Raw genomic sequence first — 24205 nt, 5'->3', positions numbered from 1 at the left:
ATAGATCACACATTGGCACATTCATTCATAAAACAATTTCACATTGCCACTCTCTTAATACAATTTCTCCTTAGATTTCTCTCCCCCTCTCTCTCCTCTCTCTCTCTCTCTCCCCCAAACCTTCACCTTCAACCAAAGAAAAAGAAAAAGAAAAACACAAAAACAACAAAACTCTCTCTATTATTCTTTTTCCAGAAACTACAACCATATACAAACATCATAATAGAACATTACAAAATTTTATGCGATTATTCATAGTTCGTAAATTTACCATACCGTCGTTCGCGATGTCGTCGGGCGGCCCAGCAACAGCTTCAACAAACACAAGCCCAAGGGTCGCGGGTCCCACAACAACACGTAGACGTGTAGCAGACAACAACGTTAACAATGATACAGAAAAACAACAACAACAAAGTTTCCCAGATTTCTCCGAACTAGAACATCAAGACAATGATCCTGTTTCATCGTTATTAAATTTAAACCACCACGCGCATGTTCATCATCACTTACATCCAATCACGCGCTACTTTCTCTTACGCGCCCGCATTTTCATAGAACATTTTCTTCTTACGTTGTCCGGTTCGGTTCAGTGGTTCCGGTCTGGAAAAAACGTGGGCCGAAAGATCTTTGCGGTTTTAATTATGTTGGTTGTTATGTCGGTTTTTTTTAAGGTTTCGTTGTTTATTGGTGGTGGTGTTGAAATGAATGGGAAAAAAAGTATTGAAAATGGACAATTGATTTTGCAACGGTTTAAAGAAGATTGGGCTTCTGCTCAAAGGGTTGTTACTGAAGAATCTTCTGAAACTCATGAAACTTCTATGCCTAAAAGGGTCCTTGAAAGATTGGCTGTAAGTGATTATTTTTTCATTCATTATTCACGTTTTGCCAAAAGTGCTTTTTCTTTTTTTTTACTTGTCTTCTAAAAATTCTCTTTTGAGAATCTGTTTTTTTTGTTTTTATTGCCTTTTAGCTTTTACCGTTATAAAGTTAAAAATTACTTTTGTGAATATGATGAAAATTATTTTTGAGAAATTAAATTAGTTTTTATTAAATATTTATTTTTTATTATTAATATACTTACTTGGTTTTCTGGGATAAGGAGGTCACGTTTTTGGAACTGAGGTGTTTGTTTGGTGCACAGAATTTGTATTACGTCAGTTTTTTTAGGATGGAAGATTTATTATTGGTTAAGATGTGTACTATTAACTTTTCTTTGACCAATAAATAAATTTCTTTTAACTTTTATTTTTCATATTGATTCGTTAAGAAATATGTATATATATATATATAAAGAAATCAGTCAAGTCAACTTTGATTGAATTGAGTACCAAAGTATGAAAATTAAGCCAAAGTGCGTGATGTACAAGTATTTGACATGGTTTTAAGGTTGGACCAATTTATTAAAACTAAATTTTGTACTTGACAACTGAAATATGATTCAATTGGTGTTGGTTCGTCGACATAAAACAAGGAAAACAAATATTAGTGTTTTAAAATACGTCGAATTATCACCGTCTCAGTTGTAATGACGTGGAGGACCCTGAAACGATAGCGGTTGTCACCATGATTAGAGCTTCGTTGTAAGGCAGTGATGTCTCCATCGAATAAGTGAAATTTTCAACTCTTTTTCAAAACTTTGATTTTGATTCTTACATACAAGTCGGTAGCACATAGTTTTGAATATTTTTGGGTTCTTGCTAGGTGGCTCTGACCCTAACACAACTTTGCATTTCCTTTTTGTGATTTTCTCACGCGTTTTCTATTTCTTTGTTATTTTTTTCTTCTTGCTTCATTTTCCATGCTGTAATATACTAATATAGGATAAGTATTGAATTGTATTAATAATTAATTTTATTTTGTGATTTTGAATAGACTCCAGAAATATGGATGAAGCCAAACAGTGACAAGTATTATCAATGTGTGTCACGACCTAGGAATCGAATGATGAGTAAGTACAATTGTACTTGGTTTCTCTCATGTTATGCTTCTTGTGATCAATTTTTGTCTCACTAACGTTTATTTCTTTCTTTCAGAACCGTCAAAAACCAACGGCTATCTTCTTGTTCATGCAAATGGTGGATTGAATCAAATGAGAACAGGGGTAAGTTTAAATTGAATAATATATATTCATATAGTGGTGGGGTCCACTCTTAAAAATGTCTCTCATAGTTAGAAAGGGACTCTTTGTATATTTAATTTTCAATCTTTAAATATAATTTTAAGGTGGACCACTTATAAATCCAATACTTAAAAATCATTTGAAACTCCAACGATTTTAGACATCACATTTCAGAATTAGATGCTCATAGGATGCTCATAGGTCTATTTGTTTTCATCGTTAATATGATGACTTGATCAGAGTGAGCTCGTCAAAAAACAAGGAAAACGAATATGTGTGTATCAAATCTCAACTAATATTTGGTTTTCTTTATTTTTGTCGAACTTAAACTGATCAAGGCACCATCTCAATCATAACGACGAGAAAGACTATGAACTTCTACTTAAGTACTAATCATAGACAATAAATTTCAATAATTCTGTAAATATATTTCTATGTTTCCTCAATGATATTTTCTACCGTTTTGTTTGCTGATTCTAAGAATCTTAAATGACATGCAGATATGTGACATGGTAGCTGTGGCAAAAATAATGAATGCCACACTTGTCCTTCCTTCTCTTGACCATGATTCATTTTGGACTGATCCAAGGTAAATTTCCCTCATATTGCACAATCATGTGAGTGTATCAACGTTTATTTAGTTCCTCATGTTACCAATTTTCCAAAGTATAATGTCCCTAATATATTTCAGTGACTTCAAAGATATTTTTGATTGGAGGCTCTTCATGAAAGTTTTAAAAGAAGACATTGATATTGTCGAGTACTTGCCTCTCCAGTATGCATCTGTGAAGCCTATCGTCAAGGCCCCGGTTTCATGGTCAAAGGTGTGGATAATCAAATGCTATATCATCTATCTACCTAGTTTAGTTACTGTTAGGTATAGACGAGCACTAATGTGTCCGTCTGTTTGATTTTCTCGGCTTTTCTTTAACGCAGTGATATCTTATTTAGATACTTGATTTTGCAGGCTAGTTACTATAGAAGTGAGATTCTTCCAATGTTAAAGAGACACAAGGTTGTACAATTTACTCACACAGATTCAAGACTTGCCAACAATGGTCTTGCTTCATCTATTCAGAAGCTGAGATGCCGTGCCAATTACCAAGCTCTTAAGTATACAGTTGAGATTGAGGAGCTTGGAAAGACCTTGGTTGATAGGCTAAGAAATAATGATGAGCCATTCATTGCCCTTCATTTAAGGTATTATACCTCATAACTCAAAGATATGTTTAGTTTCAAGAGAAACTACTTGAAACAGATCCCCGTATTCGGTGTATCTCATTCAAATCTTTGAAAACAAAAATTAATGTGGTTATTTTGTGATTAAAAATTAAAGAAAAAATGAAATTGAATATGTTTTCTCAAATCAAATAGACAGAAAAAATTTAGTTATGTTTTATGGTCAATCACACTAAGGAAATTTGCTTACTTAAGGTTTTTCTTTCTTCCTATAATGCAGATATGAGAAAGACATGCTGGCTTTTACTGGCTGTAACCATAATCTTACTATTGAGGAGGCTGAGGAACTTCGGGTTATGAGGTATGAAGTGAAGCATTGGAAGGAAAAAGAGATTGATAGTGTCGATCGACGATTGCAAGGAGGTTGCCCTATGTCACCAAGAGAAGCAGCAATTTTTCTCAAGGCCATGGGGTACCCTGCAACTACAACAATCTACATTGTTGCAGGACCTATCTATGGTGGCAATAGTATGGCAGCCTTTCGCGCGGAGTATCCAAACGTCTTTACTCATTCGACCCTCGCAACCGAGGAGGAGCTAGAGCCTTTTAAGCCGTATCAAAATCGTCTCGCTGCTTTGGATTATATTGTTGCCCTTGAAAGTGATGTCTTTGTTTATACTTATGATGGAAACATGGCCAAGGCGGTGCAAGGTCATAGGAGGTTTGAAGGATTTCGAAAAACTATCAATCCTGATAGGTAGGTTTACAAAACATATATGATTGCTTGAATAGGATTTGGATCCTCTCCAGCCTCTCCGTCTCCTCCAACCAAACCTTAGCGGTTGGATTAATCTAACAGTTGAAAGTGTTGGCCTCTCAACTATTAAATTAATCCTTAATGATTGAGATTTGGTTGAAGAGACAAAAAGGACTACATAGGATCCAACCGCACCCGAATTTTCTTTATTCTTTTAATTTTTGGTACATCTTTTTATTTTCATCGTACATGTTACTGCCATATAGATAATCTATTTCATTTCGTATCATTTTCAGATCAAATTTTGTCCGACTGATTGATCATTTAGACGAGGGTTCGTTATCTTGGGAAAATTTTTCCTTAGAAGTTAAAAATTTGCATTCAAATCGACTCGGTGCACCTTATCTTAGACAGGTAGGAGAGTCACCAAGAACAGAAGAGAATTTTTTTGCCAACCCTTTTCCTGGTTGCGTGTGTAACAAGTCACAAGAGCTAATTACAAGTCAAAAACTAGACCAAAGATTTGGTATTGGAGCACAAAAATGATAATATCTTAGTTTATGTCATTTAATGACAAGGCTAAATATTGGAGCTTGATCATGTTATTATTTTGGCACAACCTTAAAGTAAGGCAACTCACATGAGTTGTGGTTGGAATGTGCTTTCCTTTGTCAAGGCCTATATGATGAGGCTGTTGAAGAATCAAAAGGAGCTTTATAGGGTTCTTATTTTATTCAACATACTAGTTTCAGGTTAGGTATACAACAAGGGTGAACCGTAGAAAATTTGTGTATAATTAAAAAGGGAAATTACAAATTAGAAAATTATATTGGGGGGAATTGGATTTATTGATTAATTTTTGAAGGGCAATTGCCAAATGGAGAAAAATTGGATACATTTTTTTATTGAAGACTTGATACATAGGAATCTAGCTTGATACTTTACATTTAATATTTTGTTTATATTTAGATTTAAGATGTAGTATTTCTTTATGTCTTGAAATGCAGGGCTATGGCTCTGAGTGTATAAATTTTGATGATTTGGTTAGTTTATTGATTTATTATTCTTTTGACAAATTTTCTACCTTGTTTGATAAGTAAAGAAAAGTACCTAGCTCAAGTTTATCGGAAGAAAAAAAAAGATAAAACTGTGGTTGATAGTGAAAAGTGTAAGAAATTTATTGAAGTTTACGTGTGCTATTAATAAAAAAATTTCAAGACGTATTTGTTATTTTTGTATTAGAGATTAGAACAATTGATTTACTTAATACTCTTTTTTTTTTTTGAAGAAGGATTTACTTCTTTTTTTTTTTTAGAGAAAGAAGAAGGATTTACTTAAATACTCTTTTAACCAAAGAAATATTTATGAAATAAATTAAAATTGTGGCCATCTTTGCCCTACATGGATAAATTTTCCGTTAATATGTTATTTTCAATCTTGACATTTATAATTAATAATTTTTTTGGCGTGGTGAAGTGGACTATTGAGCTTAGTTACATCATAATATTAAGCTTAGTAACATCATAATCAAATTGTATAATGTACATTTAATCAGCATGAAAAAGCCATTTTTAGTCAAAGATACTCAAGTAATCACCTCTCATTCTCATTATAATTTTGTTTATATGTGGTCCCTGTTTGGACATTCGAATATGTTCGCTTAACATAAGGGGTTATTGGCCACGATTTTTTTGCATCTATGCTTACTATATAAGGTAAATTTGGAGCATTTTTTTAGACTTTGTTCAATTTTGTGTGTATTCTCTCATTCAAAAAATGGCACATGTTATTTTTAACTTTTTTTATTATTAGTATTATTATTTTATTTTTAAATTACTTATAAATTTTACAAAATATTATATTTTATATTTTTATTTAAAAGATTTATGTTATGAACTGAGCAAACGCTCCCAGATCCATTATTATAAGCACAATCTAAAATGACCTAAATCTAGTATTTGGGTCACTTACTCGCAATATGCCCCTTCTCCGCGAGGGGGTGCTCGTAGCAAGGCGGAGATCCGTTCAAACCTGAGTGGTAACGTCTCCCCCATGCTCCAGCGTATCTCGCTCGGCACGGTTACGATTTCCACAAATCTGTAACCAGCGAAGCCTTATGTGTGCCTTACAACGACTCCTCCACCTCCACACTATAAAGGGGTCTCTCAGCAGTCCCCCAAAGTTAGATTCACTCTACTCTCTTAACCCCTTTTCTAAACTCAATACTGACTTGAACGTCGGAGTGTCCCCAAATACGCACCTTCCGCCATTTCAGTCAAAACAACCACTCACAACCACCGCAAAGCACCACTTTAACAGTCACCTTTTAATGTACTATCATTATCCATCCATTATTATAAATAATAGTGTCTTCCCTCAACATAAATAATAGTGTCTTGTGGAGGTGAATAGAAAAAATTTGAAGCCAACGTGAAAGATACGGTATAACATATGAGCGGCAACGACTACAATGCAAAGCAAATTTGGAATTTTCAACCTTTCACTACACTATAATAATTTAAAACAAACAAACTCTATTGTGTGTTGGGTCTAATGGAATTCTATATTAGAAAGAAATAATAGATATTGCCATCATTAGCCATTAAATCAGTCTCAAATACCGAATTTTTAGTTCCTTTCTACTAATTAAATCGTGTCGGTCAAGCCACACTTCATTTAGGCCTTGAACTTCAGTCATACCAAAACTAATTAGTTGACATGGGCCAAGTTAGGGGCAGACCTTCTCTAGGGTTGGGATGTGTCATGACACCCCTCAAAATTTTATTATTTTTGTTAGATATATGTTGTGTCGAAAGTTGTTCAATATTGTCAATTTTATCTGATAACAATATTTGAACAACTCTACTAAAATGAGAATGACCGAACCTGTAACGTGATGTAAAAAACAACGATTTTATTCGAGTCAAGATCCATCAATGCCATAGTCCAAGCGAGAATTGTTAGATGAATTTTCACAAACACATATACAATACTTCTTTTTTGACCAAAGCAAGAATTGGTAGCTAAATTATCACATACGCATATGATATACTTTTATTTTTCCTAAACACAGACTCTAACTAGAGAAGTGAAATAGAGTCAATCAATGAGGAAGGTAAAGTAGCAAAGAAAATTGATACCGTTGAAGAGAGACTTTGTGAAAAGGAAATAATTAACACGTTAGTCTTTGGACTTTTTGGTACATATGGTGGGAAGTGCACTTCTAATTACCTTGTTTCCTAAATCTTCTGCTGTCATTGATAGTTTAATTTCTCGTTTAAGTGTTGTATCTAAGTTATCCAATATATATGTAATCTCATTTTTTTATAATAGAAAAGAACAAATAGCATGGTCCAAGAAAGGATGTTTGAAAAGAATATAACAATTTTCTATGTCTAAATCCACTTGGGTGGTTGGTCCGGTGATGTTGGATTGATACCTTAGAGGGTGTTTATTTCAAAATCTTATATTCGAATCTTGCAAGTGTCAATTTTACTGAATTAGTTTACCTTTGCATAAAATTTGATTCTTGTTAGTGTCAATTTCACTGGACTAGTTTGGCTTCGTAAAAAAAAAAAACAATTTTCTATTTCTAAGTAATTTTCAGAGTGTTCAATGGTTGTGTATAGAACCTATTTCATAAGTGTTAGATGCAATTTGGGATTGAAAAAGGACAAAAGCCCATTTGTGCAGACCATTTTTGAGAAAATTGCTCTTGTTTTCAAAATTGTTATTTCCCTTAATTCAGTTAGAGTTAACTCATGCTGGTGTTTTTAAGATCGGTTGAGCCAACTTAAAAAGTGATTGAACTGATCTTAAAAGTGCCAATAGAAGTTAACTCTAACTAAAAAATATAGAGCAGGAGTTAACTCTAGCTGAGTTAAGGAATGGGCAATTTTGAGAGGGAGAATAGTAATTTTCCACTTTTAAAAGCATGTTGTGAAAAACGGCAGAACCAATCAGCTTAGTTGATGGTGATTTCTTGACCCACCCCACATTTTTCAAAACACTTGATTTGTCCGAATTACACAATGCACACTTGGAATGTAATTCGGACAAATCAAGGGTCTTGAGAAATATTGGAGGGCCTAAAAGAAACTGTATTTGTTGATTGAATATAAAATTTGGTCAATTTGCAAGTTGATTTAACCACAACTTATTCTTAGCCCCTTAAAATTGGATGGAACTTGGTTGAACTCAAGTAAAATTGGTTTGAATTGCGGTTTAAGGTGGTTAAACCTGATTTTTTTTCTCAAAGAAACACTTTTTTAATACATATTTATTTATTTATTAGTCATCTGATTTAACCGTGATTAAATCAATTGAACTATGATCTTGATCTATAGATCTTACTTAATCGATCTCTAATCCAATTCTGAGTTAGAAATTTTCTGGTTGAATTGATTATTTTTTTTGGAACTAAATTCAAACTCGAAACCACCGGTTAAGTTGGAAGGCACCCATTCCATCTTTTTTGAATGTTTAGCCATACACATAAATCATATGTAGTTTTTGAAGTTAAGAAAATTCAAAAGTGTGTTGTTGTTTAGTATTAATATATTGTAGTGGCAGAAAGTAATAGAGTCAGAAAGAAGACCCAAAACAAAAGAACATTTTTCAAAAACTCAAGATACTCAAAAACAAAGCACTGCAACAGCTTGTTTATTCTGTGTGTGTAACGTTAAGTACAATTAGACCGTTGGACAGTGTTCTAGCTTAGCAGAATTCTGATGTATCTAGTCAATCATACCGCTATTAGTAGTTCCTCTAGCGTTTTCTTTTCCAATTTCATTCAACACAGGTCGTGATATGTAACACTGACACGGCTGTACTTCATATCAAAAGCATGTTTGGTGTCCGACACAACACCAACATATGTGATGATTTTCTTACACGTAGTTGCTTTCATTTGCTTAAATTATTGTCGATGACTACATTAATGTGAGTACTTCATCATAACATGCTGCATATGTTTATTCCGTGTTACAGAACAGTTATTATAACACTGCCAAGAACATAGATGTACAATTTCTCCAGCACAATGTAAACATGTAATCTAGCATGTATTGATTGCAGGAGGGCACATAAAACTAAAGCAGAACACAAACAATAAGGAAGTGACAAGTATTAGAAGCACAAACTACAAACCCCTTACAAAAATAGGGTACATAAACATTTCAATTCTCAACTACAAAGTTTAGAGTGGACACCTTCCACCTAAACAAGTTCTGTATAAGGTTGTGTTCTTCTGCTTGCTCCCATTTGCGATGAAACTATCACTCCTAGAAAGGATACATAAATAAACAATGAAACAATTAACTACAATCTAATGCTTAATGACACTGCTAAATTTTCTATTCTCGTTGCACAAACAATTTTTATCACCACATTGAAGGTACATAAACTTGTTCTTTCAGATTCTGAGCAGCACTTTCAGTAGGAAAACCTCTAACTCCACCGATAGTCCATTGCGATATAATTCCGGCTGCAACAGCAAAACGTAGCTGTCTCTCCAAAACATCTTGGTCTTCAAACATTTCTGGACAAGTGGTTAGTTTTCTCATAATAGCAGCCACAATAGCATCACCCGAGCCAGTTCTATCGCAAGTATAAGGAGTTATGAGCACGTCTTCTGTTCCAACCACAACCCCGTCAAAGGAAGGGGTATAATAGTGAATTCTAATTGTTCCATCGGTCACAAACAAGAACTTAAGACCATCATGCCACAAAGGCGAGATATCCTCGGCAGTATAATGGTAATACTCTTGATGATTCTTGGTTTGTTCGTACTCTTCGGCGTAGTATTGTGGTTTATAATTTCTCTTCCTCTCATAATGTTCTTCGTCTAGAAGGAATTCTAGCTCGGTTCTTGAAACTTCAATGATGTCTGCTTCTTGCCATGCTTTCTTGATTATTTCTCGAGTCTCGTCGCGTGATCTCCACAGAGGTAATGGCAAGTTTATATCAAAAAAGACAAGGCCACCGAACTTCTTAAACCACTTAATTGCTTTGAACAGAGTTGATTCCATAGAAAGGGATGTTAGAACTTCTGAATTGAAATGGAAAATCCTAGCCTGCAAAAATAGTCCATAGAAAAAAGTTACAACAAATTTTATTCACAGAAGATTATTCCTCATACATTAACAACCTATTACCATTTCAAAAGTGTCAATAAAATCAACTTTGGGATGGGTAGAATTGATTTAAGAGAAGCAAAATTTTATAGCTTCCCAAACTCTACATGTGTGACTTATAAGTGATTTACACTTCATAAGTGATTCCAATTTATCTTCCAAACAAAATTCATTCAACATTGTAAAAAATTGCTCTACCTTCCAAAATGTGAAGTATCAAAAATGATTTTGCCTCATGTCAAGACGCACTGTAAGAATACTAATGTTGGTTTACCTTACACACAAAATTGCCTCTGAACCTCAATTTGACAAAGAGTTACGAAAAACAGCTTTGACATTTGATTGACAGAATGATACTAAACTATATATCAAACTTGCCTTCACATTCGGTGCAAAAACGTTAAAATATAAGCCACTTCTCTTCAAACTCATTGTAACATATTCAATATTAAAAGAATCAACTTCATACAATATCACGTTTAATGAACATTGTTCCAAATAAAGGCACAGCCATCTTCCTCATACATTAACAAACTTTCACCATTTCTAACCGTGTTATTATACCACCTAACCTAAAAGAAAAAGTTCCCTTCCCTAAATAACATGAAAACAAAGCATGATTATACTTTTTTAGCATGGTTATCAAATTGGGATACTAATTGCGAATGAAAAGACCAATTCAATCATGAATTAAATCTCATTATGAGTGGTATAACATACGTCACCAATAAAAATATAACATGGCATTTTTTAAGTAAAAACAAATGACAAAGCAAAATTATAAATTGATATATTATATACAAACCTCAAAATAATTTCATAAATCAAATGACAAAAGAAAAGTTGCCGAGTATAAAAAGATGACTAAAAAAAAGAGCTTACCACACTAAGTTTGAGTAATGACTCATTAGAATGAGTCGGGATTCGTCATCATGAATCAAGATTTAACTTACGAATTGAGATTTAAGATGGAATTCATGTCAGAAACAGATACACTCTAGAGATTCATATTGAGTTCATATTTATAAAGTCCAACTCAGCCCAACAAAATCGGTTTGTACAGTGCGGAATGTCTCCCACTTACGAACACATTTTAAGACCATATCTCATCTAATGTGAAACTCCTATCAAACCCCATCACAAAGAAGATAGCACATTTGGAGCGTGACCTGAGTGGCCGATACCTCAATGAATCTAGAATAGACTCTAATACAATCTTAAATTTTGGGTTGTACCTAACTTAACCCAACAAAACTGTCTTCTAGAACAAGGGATGTCTCGCGCTTATAAACACATTTTCATATCACATCTTACCTAATATTAATAACTATGTTTTTGAGTAAAAAAATAAGCAAATATAAGTGTCAAAAATAGTAACAATTAACAATGCAAGTAATTTAAAGCTAAAAAACAAAACCTCTTTCAAAACAGCAAGATTCAATTCATCACTCCTAAGAGAATCCTCAGCACATTCCTTAACAATCTCCATCCCCATCTTCCCATCATCATCAAACTTCACCTTCATATAACTACACCCAGTCCGAAACCCCGAATCAAACTTCACCCCTCTAGTCTGCACCTTCTCCTTATTCATCCCCAAAACAATCTCCTCCCCAAACTCATCCTCCCCAACTTTCCCCAACAAAGCCGCCCGTCCGCCAAGCCTGACATGGGCCACCGCCACATTCGACGGCGGCCCACCAGGTGCTCGCGCAAACTCCGGCGGCTTCCATTGTAACATCTTCCATTCTGTGTATATATCTGGGTCCATTGGAAACTCCTGCACACGCACCGTAGGTAGAAACTCCCTCTGTGCTGCTCCGAAACAGCATATTAACGGTGGGTCATCGTATGGGAAATCAATTCCGTCGTCGTAATCTTCAAATTCTTGTTCATGTTCTTGTTCTTGTGTTGTGTCGTTTTGAGGTGTGTTGTTTTTTTTGTTGCGTCGTTTTAAGGTTTGGGATTGTGTTTCTGTTGTGGAAGCTTTAGGAGTTGTTATGTGTCGTTTTGAGGTTGTTGTGTTTGATTTAGAAAGGGTTGTTTGGGGTTTTTGAAGTGAGGTTGTTTTTGGAGAGTGAAAGAGAGGAAGAAGGAGAATTGAGGAGGACATTTTTATGGGTTTGGATTATTGGAAGGGTTTATCATTCATTTTGTGTAAGAAAAAAATGCTATGAGTTTTGAAATTCTGTGTTATCCAAACCACCTAATAAAATGGGTGTTTTTTTTTTTGCTACTTTCAAGTTTGAAGGATGGTGACAAAAAAAAAAAAAGTTAAAGAAGTATAACTTACATGATTTAACTCGCGTGGGATATACGAATGTAGTGAATGTGGCCTAAGTCACGTTGAGTTCAACATCTTAGTGACTTAAGTCATGTGGATGGTATTTTGGGAAGTTCAGTTGGGAGTAAGCAAATCTTGATGGGAGAAGAACAATTTTCATCAATATTAACACTCTTTTCAATGGTTTCTATTATATTCACATTTTTATTTATTGAGCTATTCCGCTTAAACAATGTATAACTCAATAGTAATGTTAAGATTGTTACATTTTACATTGTATGTGGTTATTCAGATTCAAACTCGAGATCTTTTATTTGTGTATGTGAATTTTATATGGTGTTTGACACTATATATAAGAATTTCATGTGAATTTCATGCCTAATATTGATGCATATATCTTTACATTTATATCTGCCTATCTAAGAAGTAATTAGTTAGTAACTAGCTAAAGATACCAAAAGAGAGTTGACCCTAGTAGTAAGTACTTAAGAGGTGACATTATTAATATCGAGTAAAATTTGTTGAAGCTAGGATGTAACTAGTTATTAATTAAGGAAACAAGCGACTCTAGGGAGGGAACCAAACCTAGTAGAACCATTCTCCTCGATCCTTGGTAAGGTAGACGCTAATAGGGCTGCCCATTTGTAGAACTACCGAGAGGGAGAATGTGTTATGAGATACCTAATATTCATATATGGGAGAACCTTTAGGAACATTGGCCTTAATTGATTTTGAAAATTTAGGAATGTCAATTTAAGTTTATGTTTCAATTACTTTTGAGGGAATAAGACCCCGCACGTAAGGATCGCCATGTGATTAGCAGGTGCAACTCAACATTGGAGGGATAAACCTAAATCAACTCAACCCAAAGAAGGGTAAAAGTTAAACCGTAAATCTGCAATGTGTTAGGGCAGTTAAGAATTTGACAATTACTTTTCTCACCCTATGACCTTCTGGCACACCCTATGCAAATTACGAAAATGCCTTTCGGATTATAAAATCCGGAACATGAATGCGTGTTCCGGAATATAAAATCCGGACAACTGCGAAGTATAAAAGGAACTTCACCCCCCATTTTTACAGTTTTATTTTTACAGAAGATGGATATATCGAATGGTTTTATCGACATTCTCATCCACGCATGATTCTTCATGATATGCCGCTACCGGTGCCGAGGCCACCGGAGCGTGAGATCCTTGATGCGCAAGCTACTCAGGAGGATGGAGACCTTGCGTACCTACAGCTTAGCGGAAGGATGAGCCGCATCAGAGACCACATCTATGATGTGATGAGAAGTGGTCTCGTGCCGAAAGGGACTGTGGAATGGCAGCATTTGGAGGATGCTTTGAAAGAGGTGCATGATGAAAAAGTTTACCGTCACCGGGGAGCCACTGAGGGTGGCAGAGGTGGTGGCTGGGGTGGTGGCAGAGGTGCTGGGGGTGTAGTTATTAGGGATTGATTGTATTTTATTTACTTTTAATGTTTGAACATCTTGGATAATTTTTGGTGATGTAACATTTGAATATTTTTAATGTTATGTAATCTTGGATAATTTTTAATTACGTTTGTTTAATATTATGTTTGCAAAATTATATTTTGTTGATGATTATAACTTCAATTTACTGTTAGAACATGTCTTCGATTTACAGAGGCTCAGCAAAAACAAATGGCTTATGCCTTTGAACCGATGCATTCCGGATTATAAATTCCGGATTATATAATCCGGAACCATCATTCACCACCCCGTTTTATTGACTTTCAACAGGGTGATTTACACCTTTCGGATTTTATAATCCGAAAATTCTCTAAATTGTTCGGATTGTATAATCCGGATCCATCTATTCATAACTTTACATCTTCATCCATCAAGATGATGAAGTGCCAAAAACCACAAAACATTCCGGATTATATAATCCAGACTGTGGATATTTTGGGGAAAAATAGGGCGCACGAGGAAATGCATAGGGTGGAAAAAGTAATAGTCTAAGAATTTTGGATAGGTAAGAAAAGCGATCGGGTACGGGTTACTTCATGGTTTACCACGTAGACCTTTGATCCAACGGGTATATTTACGCAGACACGTTGGCAAGAACCGCTTCAAGCCGTTAGATATCTTCCTCTGGAAAATTCTTTGTTATAAGAAGTGGGTTTCTTTATTTCACTTTCACTTTCAGTTTCAAAACCTCGTAGGTTGCTCCTTTCCCTTCTTTTCCAACAGGTAAGAAACTCATCTCAATTTCTTATTATATTCATTATTTATTCAATTTAATTTAATCTATTATGTCTTCTTCATTTGATTAATTAACTTGTTGGAGAAATTTAATTTGCCATTTATCATCACAGATCATATGGGAATTTTTAGTGATCACTGGTGAAAATATATTTTTAGTTAGTCTGGTTTTTAGTTAAGAAACTTGTGGGTATTGATTTGTTTAAGATGCTTATTCCTTAATCTGTACCCCTAATCTAAAGAGTGTCTGTGTTTAATAGAAGGTGAGTTTGATGAAATTACATTGACACCATAGTTTTTTTTTTTAAGTCCTAAAATGTAGTTTTTGCCAAAATCACGGTGGTACCATATTATTAGAAACTTCAGATTTCGAATTTGGTACATTTAGGGAAGGGAATGTATGTACCAATAGAATTGCCAATGCTGGTTTCTTTGTAGATGACTTAGTTTGGTGGGATAACCTTCCTAGTTGATCTTCCCAATTGCTCTAGAGAAGCCTTTTTAGAGATAGATTCGGCTTGTCTATTTTTGAAAACTTGGTATCTGGCCCAATGATTGAGTAAACTGAGGGGTCCAATCCCACCGTCCACGTGCGGGTGCCTATTTAAAGTCAAAGCTGTCAGAGCAAAGCTTTTTATGGACTAACCCATTGAAATTGGCACTGGGGGGGATCAAACCTGGCCAACCCAAGTGGGTTTAGATCTGGCTTATCTAAATTTTGTTTTTGTTAGCCTTGTTTTGGTGGGTTTGGTTTATGCCCCCACCCTTGTTTTCTTTTTCATTATGAATAATACTTTTGGAGGTGCTATTGGTGGTATATTGAGGTGCCAATGTTTCACGTTGACAGAACAATACCTGTGATTTTGCATTAAAAAAACCGATGGTACAGCATTATTCCGCCAAACTTACCGTCAATCCAAGTTTTTTAGTCCCTATAAATCTACAGACATTTCAAGTTTATTCCTTTCAAAACTGTTATCCATTTTATCCTAGCTTTCATAAAAACAAGGTGTCTTTAGTTCCTCTGCAACGAGATGAACTAAAAAGTAACAACACCTTATTTTTTTATATATAATGTAGGTCTAAAAATGTATAAAATCAGAGATGTGATGTCATGCAACTTGTCTGGTGATTTTGTGATATTGTAGTTGTACCATTGTTGACTAAGAATCACGTTTTGCTTTATTTTTCCAACTTTGATGTATTTTACGGTGATTTTAACTTTGTAGAAGAGATTAAGTTCATTATAGTGAAATTTCTGTCTATATGGCAGCTTGGAGCTCTGTTGTCTGGGGTCCATATTGTTCTCCACATGATTATTTTGTGGGGATAATTTACATGATTTGTCCATGATATTTTTTTGATTTCACTGACATGTTCACATGATATTTGGTTTTTCTATTTGCGATTTAAGGTAATAACTTGAAGGGGGTATTGTTTTTTATTAGAAATTAGAAATAATTACATTGAGTTCTTATGAGATGTTTGAACATCTGAGATGTTTCAATTGCTATATGTTTTTCACTGCCCTGTGCCATCTCATAGTTGTGTGTTGTTTCTAAACAATTGAGGTAGTGAAGTTGTGGTACTTAGAGAATGAGTGTTTTTGAGTTGTGATAATTGAGTGATATCCAAAAAAACAGATGGTGAATACCTAAGAAATAATTGAGTGAAGTTGTGATACCTAAGAAATAATTGAGTGAAGACGAGTATCATATTGCACAACCTTCAAGATTTTTATGAGTTCTCTGTGGATTTTAAGTCAGCAAGTAATTTAGTATAGTTTTTTGAAGGTTGGTTTTGAGAATGAGTATTTATGGATCTCATTGTTTTTATCTAATATTTAAAATTTTTGTTGTTAATTTTGTGTCAAAAAGTAGAACGTTATTCTAGTTTGAGTTTGCATTCCCATCTAGCTGAGAGGATAAGAAAAAGTTGAGATGCATTTTATTGTCATGTTTGAGGGGCATGTAAAGTTGTCGAGGGAAGGGTCATCTTCCCAACATCTCTTTCTATTTTCACCCAGAGAAATCTTATGATTGTCAATTCATCAGATAGCGGCTATAGCCGATAGCATAACAGAAATTTAACAAACCACTACTGATTTGCGATACCTGTCGTAGTAGTAAGCATTGCCAACTAGCGACTATAACACTTTAGCGTTATGAAATTTGAACTAGCCACTACTTTCTGCAGTCTGTGTTTGACAACACTGAGTGTTACACTGGTTTGTGTTTCCACACATATTTAACTGGCAGAATGAAATGAAAAGAAAGAACAATTTTATTGAATGAACAAGAATAGGAGAGATAACTCTACTCCGATGGGTCTTTTCCTTCTTCGTATACAATTATCTACAATAATAGCTTTGCTTTGAGTACTAACATCCACAACACACCCTTTGTGTTTGTTGCAGAAGATGGGATTCTGGACTTTGCTAGAAGGGTTACTTCTCTTTGCAAATGCATTGGCGATTTTGAACGAGGACCGATTCCTTGCTCGACGAGGATGGACACTAGCAGAAATGACAGGACCTAGAAGGAATTCTCTTAAAGGACAAGTGATAGGACTCATTTATGCCTGTCAATTCTTGAGACTTCCCCTTATTCTCTTCAATATTATCATTATCATAGTGAAACTATTTAGTGGTTAATTTGAAGAGAGTTATATTCGATCTCTGTCCTCTGTTGTGTGTTGTAAATTTTAAGTTTTATGCACCGGCTAAAGCTGACAATCCTGTGAAAATTCAACTGAGGTTTAATTATCAAAATTTATCAGTGTATTGAAATTATCGTCCCTTTGAATTCAACTGATATGATTGCATAGACATAAAAAACCTTGGCACTGCAACTACACTTGTGTCTGCGTACCGCTTACCTTGCAACTTTGTTTAATTCTTTAGATGAGTTACTATGGAACATTGGTTTAAAAATATGAACCATTGACAGCACACTTGTTTCAGTTAAAATATGTGTACCTGAATTTCAATTCCAGGAAAATTGAGTTCTGCAGTGTATGCATGCCGAATCGAGGAATTTTGATGGTAGAAAATATGTTATATATGTAAGCATGTTTTGAATCCTTAGACTTTTCTTGAATTCTGAGTTTTCGAGATCCAATTCGTGTAAACTTTATTTATAGGTAGAAAAGAAAGAATGACAAGATACAAAAAGAAAGTACTGAAATGCAGAACATTCATTTGCTATATTATTGTGAACATTTATTTGTCATTTTATTGTTTGAAAATTGAATGAAACAACAGTCTTCGTCACTACATAGTACATATTCCAAGTTCTCAACATCAACAACATACAGAAATTACAGAACACAAACAGAAAGTACAGAAATCTATGTCATGAACAGATCATGTTCATTCAATAGGGATCATAACCTCATTAGTCCTAAACATTGGAAGTGTCCAAGGAGGATTGTACCTACCCAATAAAAAATCCCCAATAACCTTAAAACCATCTCTCTCCAAACTCAGCCTCAACTTCTCCACCTTCTCCTTCACCACTTCATCACTAGCCACACCACTAAACTTCACCACTCCATATTTCCTCTCACCTTCCTCTCTTATCACAACCCTTTCATCAGTTGGCTTAGGTGCTTCTTCTGCTTTTTCATAACTAGATGGCAAAATAAACTGCATAGTCACCATCTTGTTCCTCTCACCTTCTTCACTAGACTTAGTGACAACTGGTGCTGTCATAGCAATCTTCTCTGCTGAACCCTTTGTGATAACTGGTGCAGTCATAGCAATCTTTTCAGGTTTTGTGTTCTGAGGGTTCCCTAATGCTCCAATATAGTTTGCTAAAACCATGAAACCACCATCTTTGTTACCTTTGAACTGTGATGGATCATATGTGACTTCAGCTGCTACAGAAGGTGCATATATTCTGATTTCATAGTCTTGTGTGGTTTTTGTCACTTCATATTTTGGTGTCTCAACACCAATTTTTCCAAATACCATGCCCATTATGGATCGAGAATGTGAAAGTGTAAAATGAGAGTTGAAAGATGTTGGTAGGAGAAGATTTTTATGAGTTGTTGATGTGGCTTTCAACCCTTTATATAATAAGGGATAAGAGATTTGGATTCCACGCGGTAAATGCATGACATATATACTGATCTTAACCGTTTGATCTCAAATCAACGTTAAAGATGATTTGATGAAGGTACGTGTATTCTTACCGATCTTAAATCAATAGTCGAGATCAATTAATATGTGTAACTGTGTGGTTTTTTTTGTATGGTGGGAATATGAGTAGGATATAATAAGGACATGCAAGTGATGGAAGAGTTTACAATCTTGAGAACTCTATGATATGTCTGAGTTTTCTTTGAGAAGGGGTTAGCATTTAGCAATTCAAGATTCTGAGATTTTGGTTGAAATATGAATGGATGTTGTTCTGCCACATTGCCCATGCAGTTTGTGGTCTCCATTTATAATTAGAACTTTTCTCTTTTTGCTTTTTCTTACATAAAATTCCTTTTTTGTTCAAAATTATTTCTGAGATATGGTTAAAAATGAAATAGTAAAGTCTTTATAGTTTTCTCTAAAAAAAATATTTTTTATTATGTCCATATATAATTTCATAAGCATTTAAGAAATTATTCATAGTTCTGAATATTTTTTAATTCAATCCAAATCATAACACAATTAACATTCATTGCATATTTGAATTTTTAGTAAGTTTGACAAAATTACAGTGATGTTATAATTTTGTTGAATCTCAAAACTATACCTTTTGTTAAAATTATAGAGTGGAGTCATAATTTTGCCAAATTCATATTTGATCTAGATATGAACAAAGTTAATCAATCAATTTGACTCAAGTGGTTAATGAGATTCATCAAATGAAGAATCGTTCAGAAGAACCAGATTCGATTCCTGATTGAAACAATTCTTAGCTAAGTTATACATACCCTATGTTAGAACTTCGGATTACCAAGTTCTTTTTCTCTAGAAACTAGAGGATTAAAAAAAAAAACATAGTTAAATCAAGAGTATTTGATTGCATTTTAAGTGGAATTTTAGCAGCTTGAGAATGTGACCGATTCAGTTATTTGAAATATTTGGTCTATGAACTTTTAGATCCAAGACAATTTGGTTTTTCAGACTAATGAAATTTAAAAACAATTCTTGAAATTGAACTTCTGATAATGTTAGTCCCTAAGTACAATTTTAGGGATCAAATTGGCTAAGCATTACAATTTCTCATAGGTTAAACCAGTGACACAGGTGATTCACTCCTTATTTGATAATAGCTTGATTGAGGCGTTCACAAAAGTAGACACTAACTGTTATCTTCAGCATAGGCAAATGCATAATTTGGGTCACTTAAATATTAATTGAGGTAGGGGAAATATTCTATGACAGTCCAGATATATAGTATAACACACATACAATATCACATTATTGCTTAACCAATGCCCTCGAGACACGGTTTAACATTCTTCATATATAAATAAGCTAATCATAATTTACAAAAAGTTTATAACAAAAATTAAGTGTTCTACATTGGCATCTTCACTTGACTTGATACATGGGCATCCAAGTATATCGGAATCGGATAGTATTGAGAAGTATATGAGGTTTATCCAAAATAATAGATAAAATAAAAATTGAGATAATTTTGAAACATGTATATCCATATCTGACATGAATACTTCAACAGTAACACCAATACTTTTCCCCTTTTGGAGTATTCAATCTTCATAGGTCTTATGACAGAGTTAAACGTGATGGTCTTCATGCATTGTTGTACTGATTTGCTGTGTCAACTTGATCAGTTTATCTTGGCCTCTTCCATTTGGACTAAGAGTACCAATAATAGGAAAAAAATTGTTTTGAAAAGATTAAAAGATATGGATGAGCAACAACAATGGCAATTCAAGTATTTAAATCTAAATTATATATATACTAGTGTAACGTCCCGTGCCAAGCACGGGATACATTTTATTTAAATTTTTTTTAACAGGGTTTACACATAAATAAGTTTTTTTAGATATTATTTGACTTTTTTAGTTTGATTTCATTCAGAATTTTGATATTATGTAGTACTTTATTTTCATATTTAAAATTGAGACAGAGTTGGCAGGGACATGCCAACTCTGCTTAAAATATTGAGAAAAAATACAACTATACTTAAAATATAAAAATACTATAAATAATTAGTATATTCTTAAAAATATATCTAATTAATAAGAGGTATGATTACCCCTGCTATAATCTACCATTATGGCTCTGCCCTCTCTTTAGAAATCTTCCGCCACCTCGCCCACTTTTTTTTGAAACCTTCATCACTTACGATGTACCAACATTCAACGATGGTGGGATGAGTGGCGTCGTCCCCCCGCACCACCCTTTTTCCGGTTCCCGCAACAATTCGTGTCGTTCGTTTCCGATTCAACCAGTACCGCATCTGCTACGGGTGGTGGTTGCTTAGTTGTTGGTATTCGTAAATTGTTGGTTGTCACCGGCAATCTTGTTTAGTTTTGTGTGTTGGCTTCTCAATAGCAGAACCCCGCATTGGTTTGGTTGAAACCCGAAAGGGTCCGTTCTTTATCCTCTATTTTGCCACCGTTTTAGACATTTTTCGCCGCCGTGTGGATTGGTTATGGTGGGTCATTCGAATCTGCCATCTCCTCCCTTTCTTTGGAGGTGGTTGAGGTTCTATATTGGGCCATAAATGACTGTTAATTTGATGTTGATCATAGCAGTAAACAGTTAGTGCGTGTGAATCTGTTAATTACCGTGTTGGCGGTTGAATCTACTTCCCACTCTCAAGAATATGTATGTGTTTCGTATCCCATTAATCCTTGATTGACATGAGACTGTGTGGACTTGAAAGAGTCGTTAATGTTTGTTGTCGTTGTTGCAGGGAGTTGATAGCACGTGATCCAATTTTGTGTTGAAGATCGATCAATTCGCCAAATTATAGACCCGATTGGCCATCACAAACGTCTATCGTTAATGGTATTCGTTTGTTAGAATTAATTAGGGTTGAATCCACTTTGTTGATCTTTTCTTTTTATATATATTACTCGTTAGGGTGGATCCACTTGGATTGACTGAATCATATTTTTTGTCCTCCCAAATTTTATATAATTTTTTCCTTTTTTTAATAATATATATGAGCAACTGGTGATCGATTAAAGTAGGGTACCAACTTAATTGAGATTATTCTTTTTGCTCTTGTCTTATAAAAATATAATAAAAAACCTACCACTTTGAATAAAGTTATTACTTTTTTTATTTAATCACTCTCTCGGATTTCAATTATAAAAAAAATATCTAAGTTCAAAAATTTACTTATATGCAATTAGTTTTCTCGAATGTTTCTAAAAAAATATAAAATTATGAAAAGTACCATCTATTGGAACTTGTTTCATGAGAATAAAAAAATATTAAAAATAAAACTTACATGAATTAAAATGTATATTAGGAGAAATAACATTAAATAGAGTCAAAGTAAGTTATATATATTTTTTAATTTAAGATAATAAAATGTAGTTGTTTATTTGTTATATCTAAGATTGGAGAGAGTCCCTAACCTAATTAAAACAATCTAACCTAATTTCGTTATATTTTAGTGTAGTTATGATTTCCAATTCATCGTTTCCCCTTTTTTCCAAGCAAACATTTCCTCCTTCTTAATATTCCTAACCGAAATCCACAAACTAAAACCTCCACAAACATGGGGAAGAAAAAGGTAGGAGATCTATGTCAACCCACTCAATTTCATGCAGGTTCTTTAACTCCAATGGTGATCCTAAGAGTAAGAGTAAAAAATTCTTCAGGTATGCTAATGTGGGATAGATCAGGCAACTAAAAATAAAGGTAATTGTTTTACCATTTATTAGAAAATGTATTTACTAAAAGGATTGTGGAAAAAAAATCTCCTTCATCAAAATAAGCATACATTTTCTTTAGTTCTTTTTGTCTCCATAATTTAATGGTTGAATTTGATCTTAGTTGATTGAAAAGAATTTTGTAACATCGTTTTCCAATCTCTAAAGAAACAAATAAAATGGTTCAACTAAATGAATAAATATGTAGTTTTTAATGGTATTAAATAATCAAGTTGATAGTTATAAATACTTACCTAGGAACAACTTAACTTTTGCAACAAAATTGTCAGATTCGCCTTTTTAAATTTACCAGAAAATAGAAAAAAGAGTACGTTCAAACTGATATCTCTTAAAAATTATTTGACAAATAATTAAAATAATAATTAAATATCATAATGTATTATATATTAAAAATGAAAATAAATCGATTTCACCCATTCGAATTCAATTCAATATTCTTCTAATGTATCTTTGTATTCTCTTTCAATATCCACCACAATTGGTTTAATTTCTTTCATTCTTCAAGGCTTACTTAAGTAAAAATTATTTTATTGAATCCTTATTATTTTTAGTGTGGAGAGAGTGCGGAAGCTATTAAAGTCAATTGGTTTAAGTGAGATAAGGTGTGTCTTGGTCGATATAGTTGTTGCTTGAGGGTTCATATAATGTAGAATTTTAACTTATCTTTGTTACATGAATAGTTTTGGAGGCTGATATGGATCAATGAGTTTGCATTTTAGAGTTTTAGCTTCTTAGAATAGGTTGGGTGAGTTCATGTGAAGAGTGGGGACAATTAGGAGTGTGTGTGGTAAAATTACTTCCATGATGTTAAAATAGGGGCGGAGATGGGGATTAGAAATTGGTTTGATGACAACTTGATGATAGTGGAGAGTAATGAGAAAAAATACTCCTTTTTTTTTTTTTGCAATGATTCGTGGTTGTAGAGTGGTCCTTTGTGTGATATATTTAGAAGAACTTTTGAGTTATATGAGAATAACTCTATGCCATTTAAGGAGATACGTAGGTTAGGGTTGGATGGGGTGGAGACGATGTCATAGAATTTTTCTTGGAATGAGGTGCAGGGGATATATTGTTGTTATTTGGTGGACAACATTATTTTTCAGGCTAGCATTTTTTTATAAGTTTCTTTAAAGTTGATCATGGTGAAAGTTACTCTGACAAAGGGGTATATCATCTAGTTGCAAGTGGAGCATGATGAACCTATGGCTCTAAAAAATCTCATTAGGAACAAAGTAGCCCCTCTAAATGCCTCTCTCTTTTCGCGGAGGCTCTTGAATATCTGAATTCTAATAAATGGCAACTTAGTTTGATGGAGTATTTAAAATATGGACTTATTTTTATGTTCTGGCAGATGTGAAAAAGAGGAAAATTATCTTTTTTATTTTTAGTGTGAATTCTTTGGTAGCATATGACATAATATTCTAAAGTGGTTGGAATTATTGTGTTCTTCCAATTAATTATTGAGGGTACTCTTCATTTCAGTGGTTCTCAATTGTTCCAAAAAAAGTTCGTTTTAGTTTTCAGTTGATTTTGCTGACTTGCATTTGGATTATTTGGAAAGACAAAAATTCTTACATTTTTGTCACAAGAACCAGTTTATGGTGTTGTTAGATAAATTATATTT

General features: G+C 33.9%; 4 protein-coding genes across 6 annotated transcripts; 2 read left to right on the top strand and 2 right to left on the bottom strand.

The window, feature by feature from the left end:
- Positions 1-5102, top strand: LOC11414583 (O-fucosyltransferase 19). Of its 2 annotated transcripts, none has more exons than XM_003604778.4 (8): positions 1-848; positions 1873-1948; positions 2034-2101; positions 2620-2708; positions 2811-2943; positions 3087-3319; positions 3579-4055; positions 4352-5102. In XM_003604778.4, exons 1-8 carry the CDS (start codon positions 243-245, stop codon positions 4599-4601), a joined length of 1932 nt encoding a protein of 643 aa, XP_003604826.2. In that variant the 5' UTR covers positions 1-242; the 3' UTR covers positions 4602-5102. The 2 variants fall into 2 exon arrangements, with proteins under 2 accessions (XP_003604826.2, XP_039689636.1); XM_039833702.1 differs by having other exon boundaries at positions 1873-1945; positions 4352-4726.
- A 3997-nt stretch (positions 5103-9099) lies between these two features.
- LOC25491505 (fructokinase-like 1, chloroplastic) lies at positions 9100-12392 on the bottom strand. Its single transcript, XM_013599448.3, has 2 exons — positions 11607-12392; positions 9100-10129 (listed from the first exon to the last, which is right to left on the bottom strand). The coding sequence occupies exons 1-2, from the start codon at positions 12300-12302 to the stop codon at positions 9437-9439; spliced, it is 1389 nt and encodes a 462-aa protein (XP_013454902.1). The 5' UTR covers positions 12303-12392; the 3' UTR covers positions 9100-9436.
- Positions 12393-14562: 2170 nt separating this feature from the next.
- Positions 14563-17556, top strand: LOC11414286 (protein transport protein yos1). Of its 2 annotated transcripts, none has more exons than XM_024780621.2 (2): positions 14563-14691; positions 17120-17556. In XM_024780621.2, the coding sequence occupies exon 2, from the start codon at positions 17123-17125 to the stop codon at positions 17354-17356; it is 234 nt and encodes a 77-aa protein (XP_024636389.1). In that variant the 5' UTR covers positions 14563-14691; positions 17120-17122; the 3' UTR covers positions 17357-17556. The 2 variants fall into 2 exon arrangements, with proteins under 2 accessions (XP_024636389.1, XP_039689556.1); XM_039833622.1 differs by lacking the exon at positions 14563-14691 and adding an exon at positions 14845-14966.
- Positions 17557-17880: 324 nt separating this feature from the next.
- LOC11419252 (heme-binding-like protein At3g10130, chloroplastic) lies at positions 17881-19032 on the bottom strand. The gene has a single exon (XM_003604773.4). The coding sequence runs from the start codon at positions 18818-18820 to the stop codon at positions 18074-18076; it is 747 nt and encodes a 248-aa protein (XP_003604821.2). The 5' UTR covers positions 18821-19032; the 3' UTR covers positions 17881-18073.
- Positions 19033-24205: the final 5173 nt, after the last annotated feature.

The sequence above is a fragment of the Medicago truncatula genome, chromosome 4, assembly GCF_003473485.1.
Source record: "Medicago truncatula cultivar Jemalong A17 chromosome 4, MtrunA17r5.0-ANR, whole genome shotgun sequence".
NCBI classification, from domain to species: domain Eukaryota; kingdom Viridiplantae; phylum Streptophyta; class Magnoliopsida; order Fabales; family Fabaceae; genus Medicago; species Medicago truncatula.
The sequence above is the reverse complement of the archived record's forward strand: the minus strand, read 5'-3'. Positions and strand labels throughout refer to the sequence as shown.

Excerpts from the sequence above, each read along its gene's own strand:
- LOC11414583 (XM_003604778.4), top strand. The coding sequence starts at position 243 with ATGCGATTATTCATAGTTCGTAAATTTACCATACCGTCGTTCGCGATG. Across the intron at positions 3,320-3,578 it reads TTCATTGCCCTTCATTTAAG|ATATGAGAAAGACATGCTGG; the intron begins GTATTATACCTC and ends CCTATAATGCAG. Across the intron at positions 4,056-4,351 it reads AAAACTATCAATCCTGATAG|ATCAAATTTTGTCCGACTGA; the intron begins GTAGGTTTACAA and ends TATCATTTTCAG.
- LOC25491505 (XM_013599448.3), bottom strand. The coding sequence starts at position 12,302 with ATGTCCTCCTCAATTCTCCTTCTTCCTCTCTTTCACTCTCCAAAAACA. Across the intron at positions 10,130-11,606 it reads ATCTTGCTGTTTTGAAAGAG|GCTAGGATTTTCCATTTCAA; the intron begins GTTTTGTTTTTT and ends CTATTTTTGCAG.
- LOC11419252 (XM_003604773.4), bottom strand. The coding sequence starts at position 18,820 with ATGCATTTACCGCGTGGAATCCAAATCTCTTATCCCTTATTATATAAA.
- LOC11414286 (XM_024780621.2), top strand. The coding sequence starts at position 17,123 with ATGGGATTCTGGACTTTGCTAGAAGGGTTACTTCTCTTTGCAAATGCA.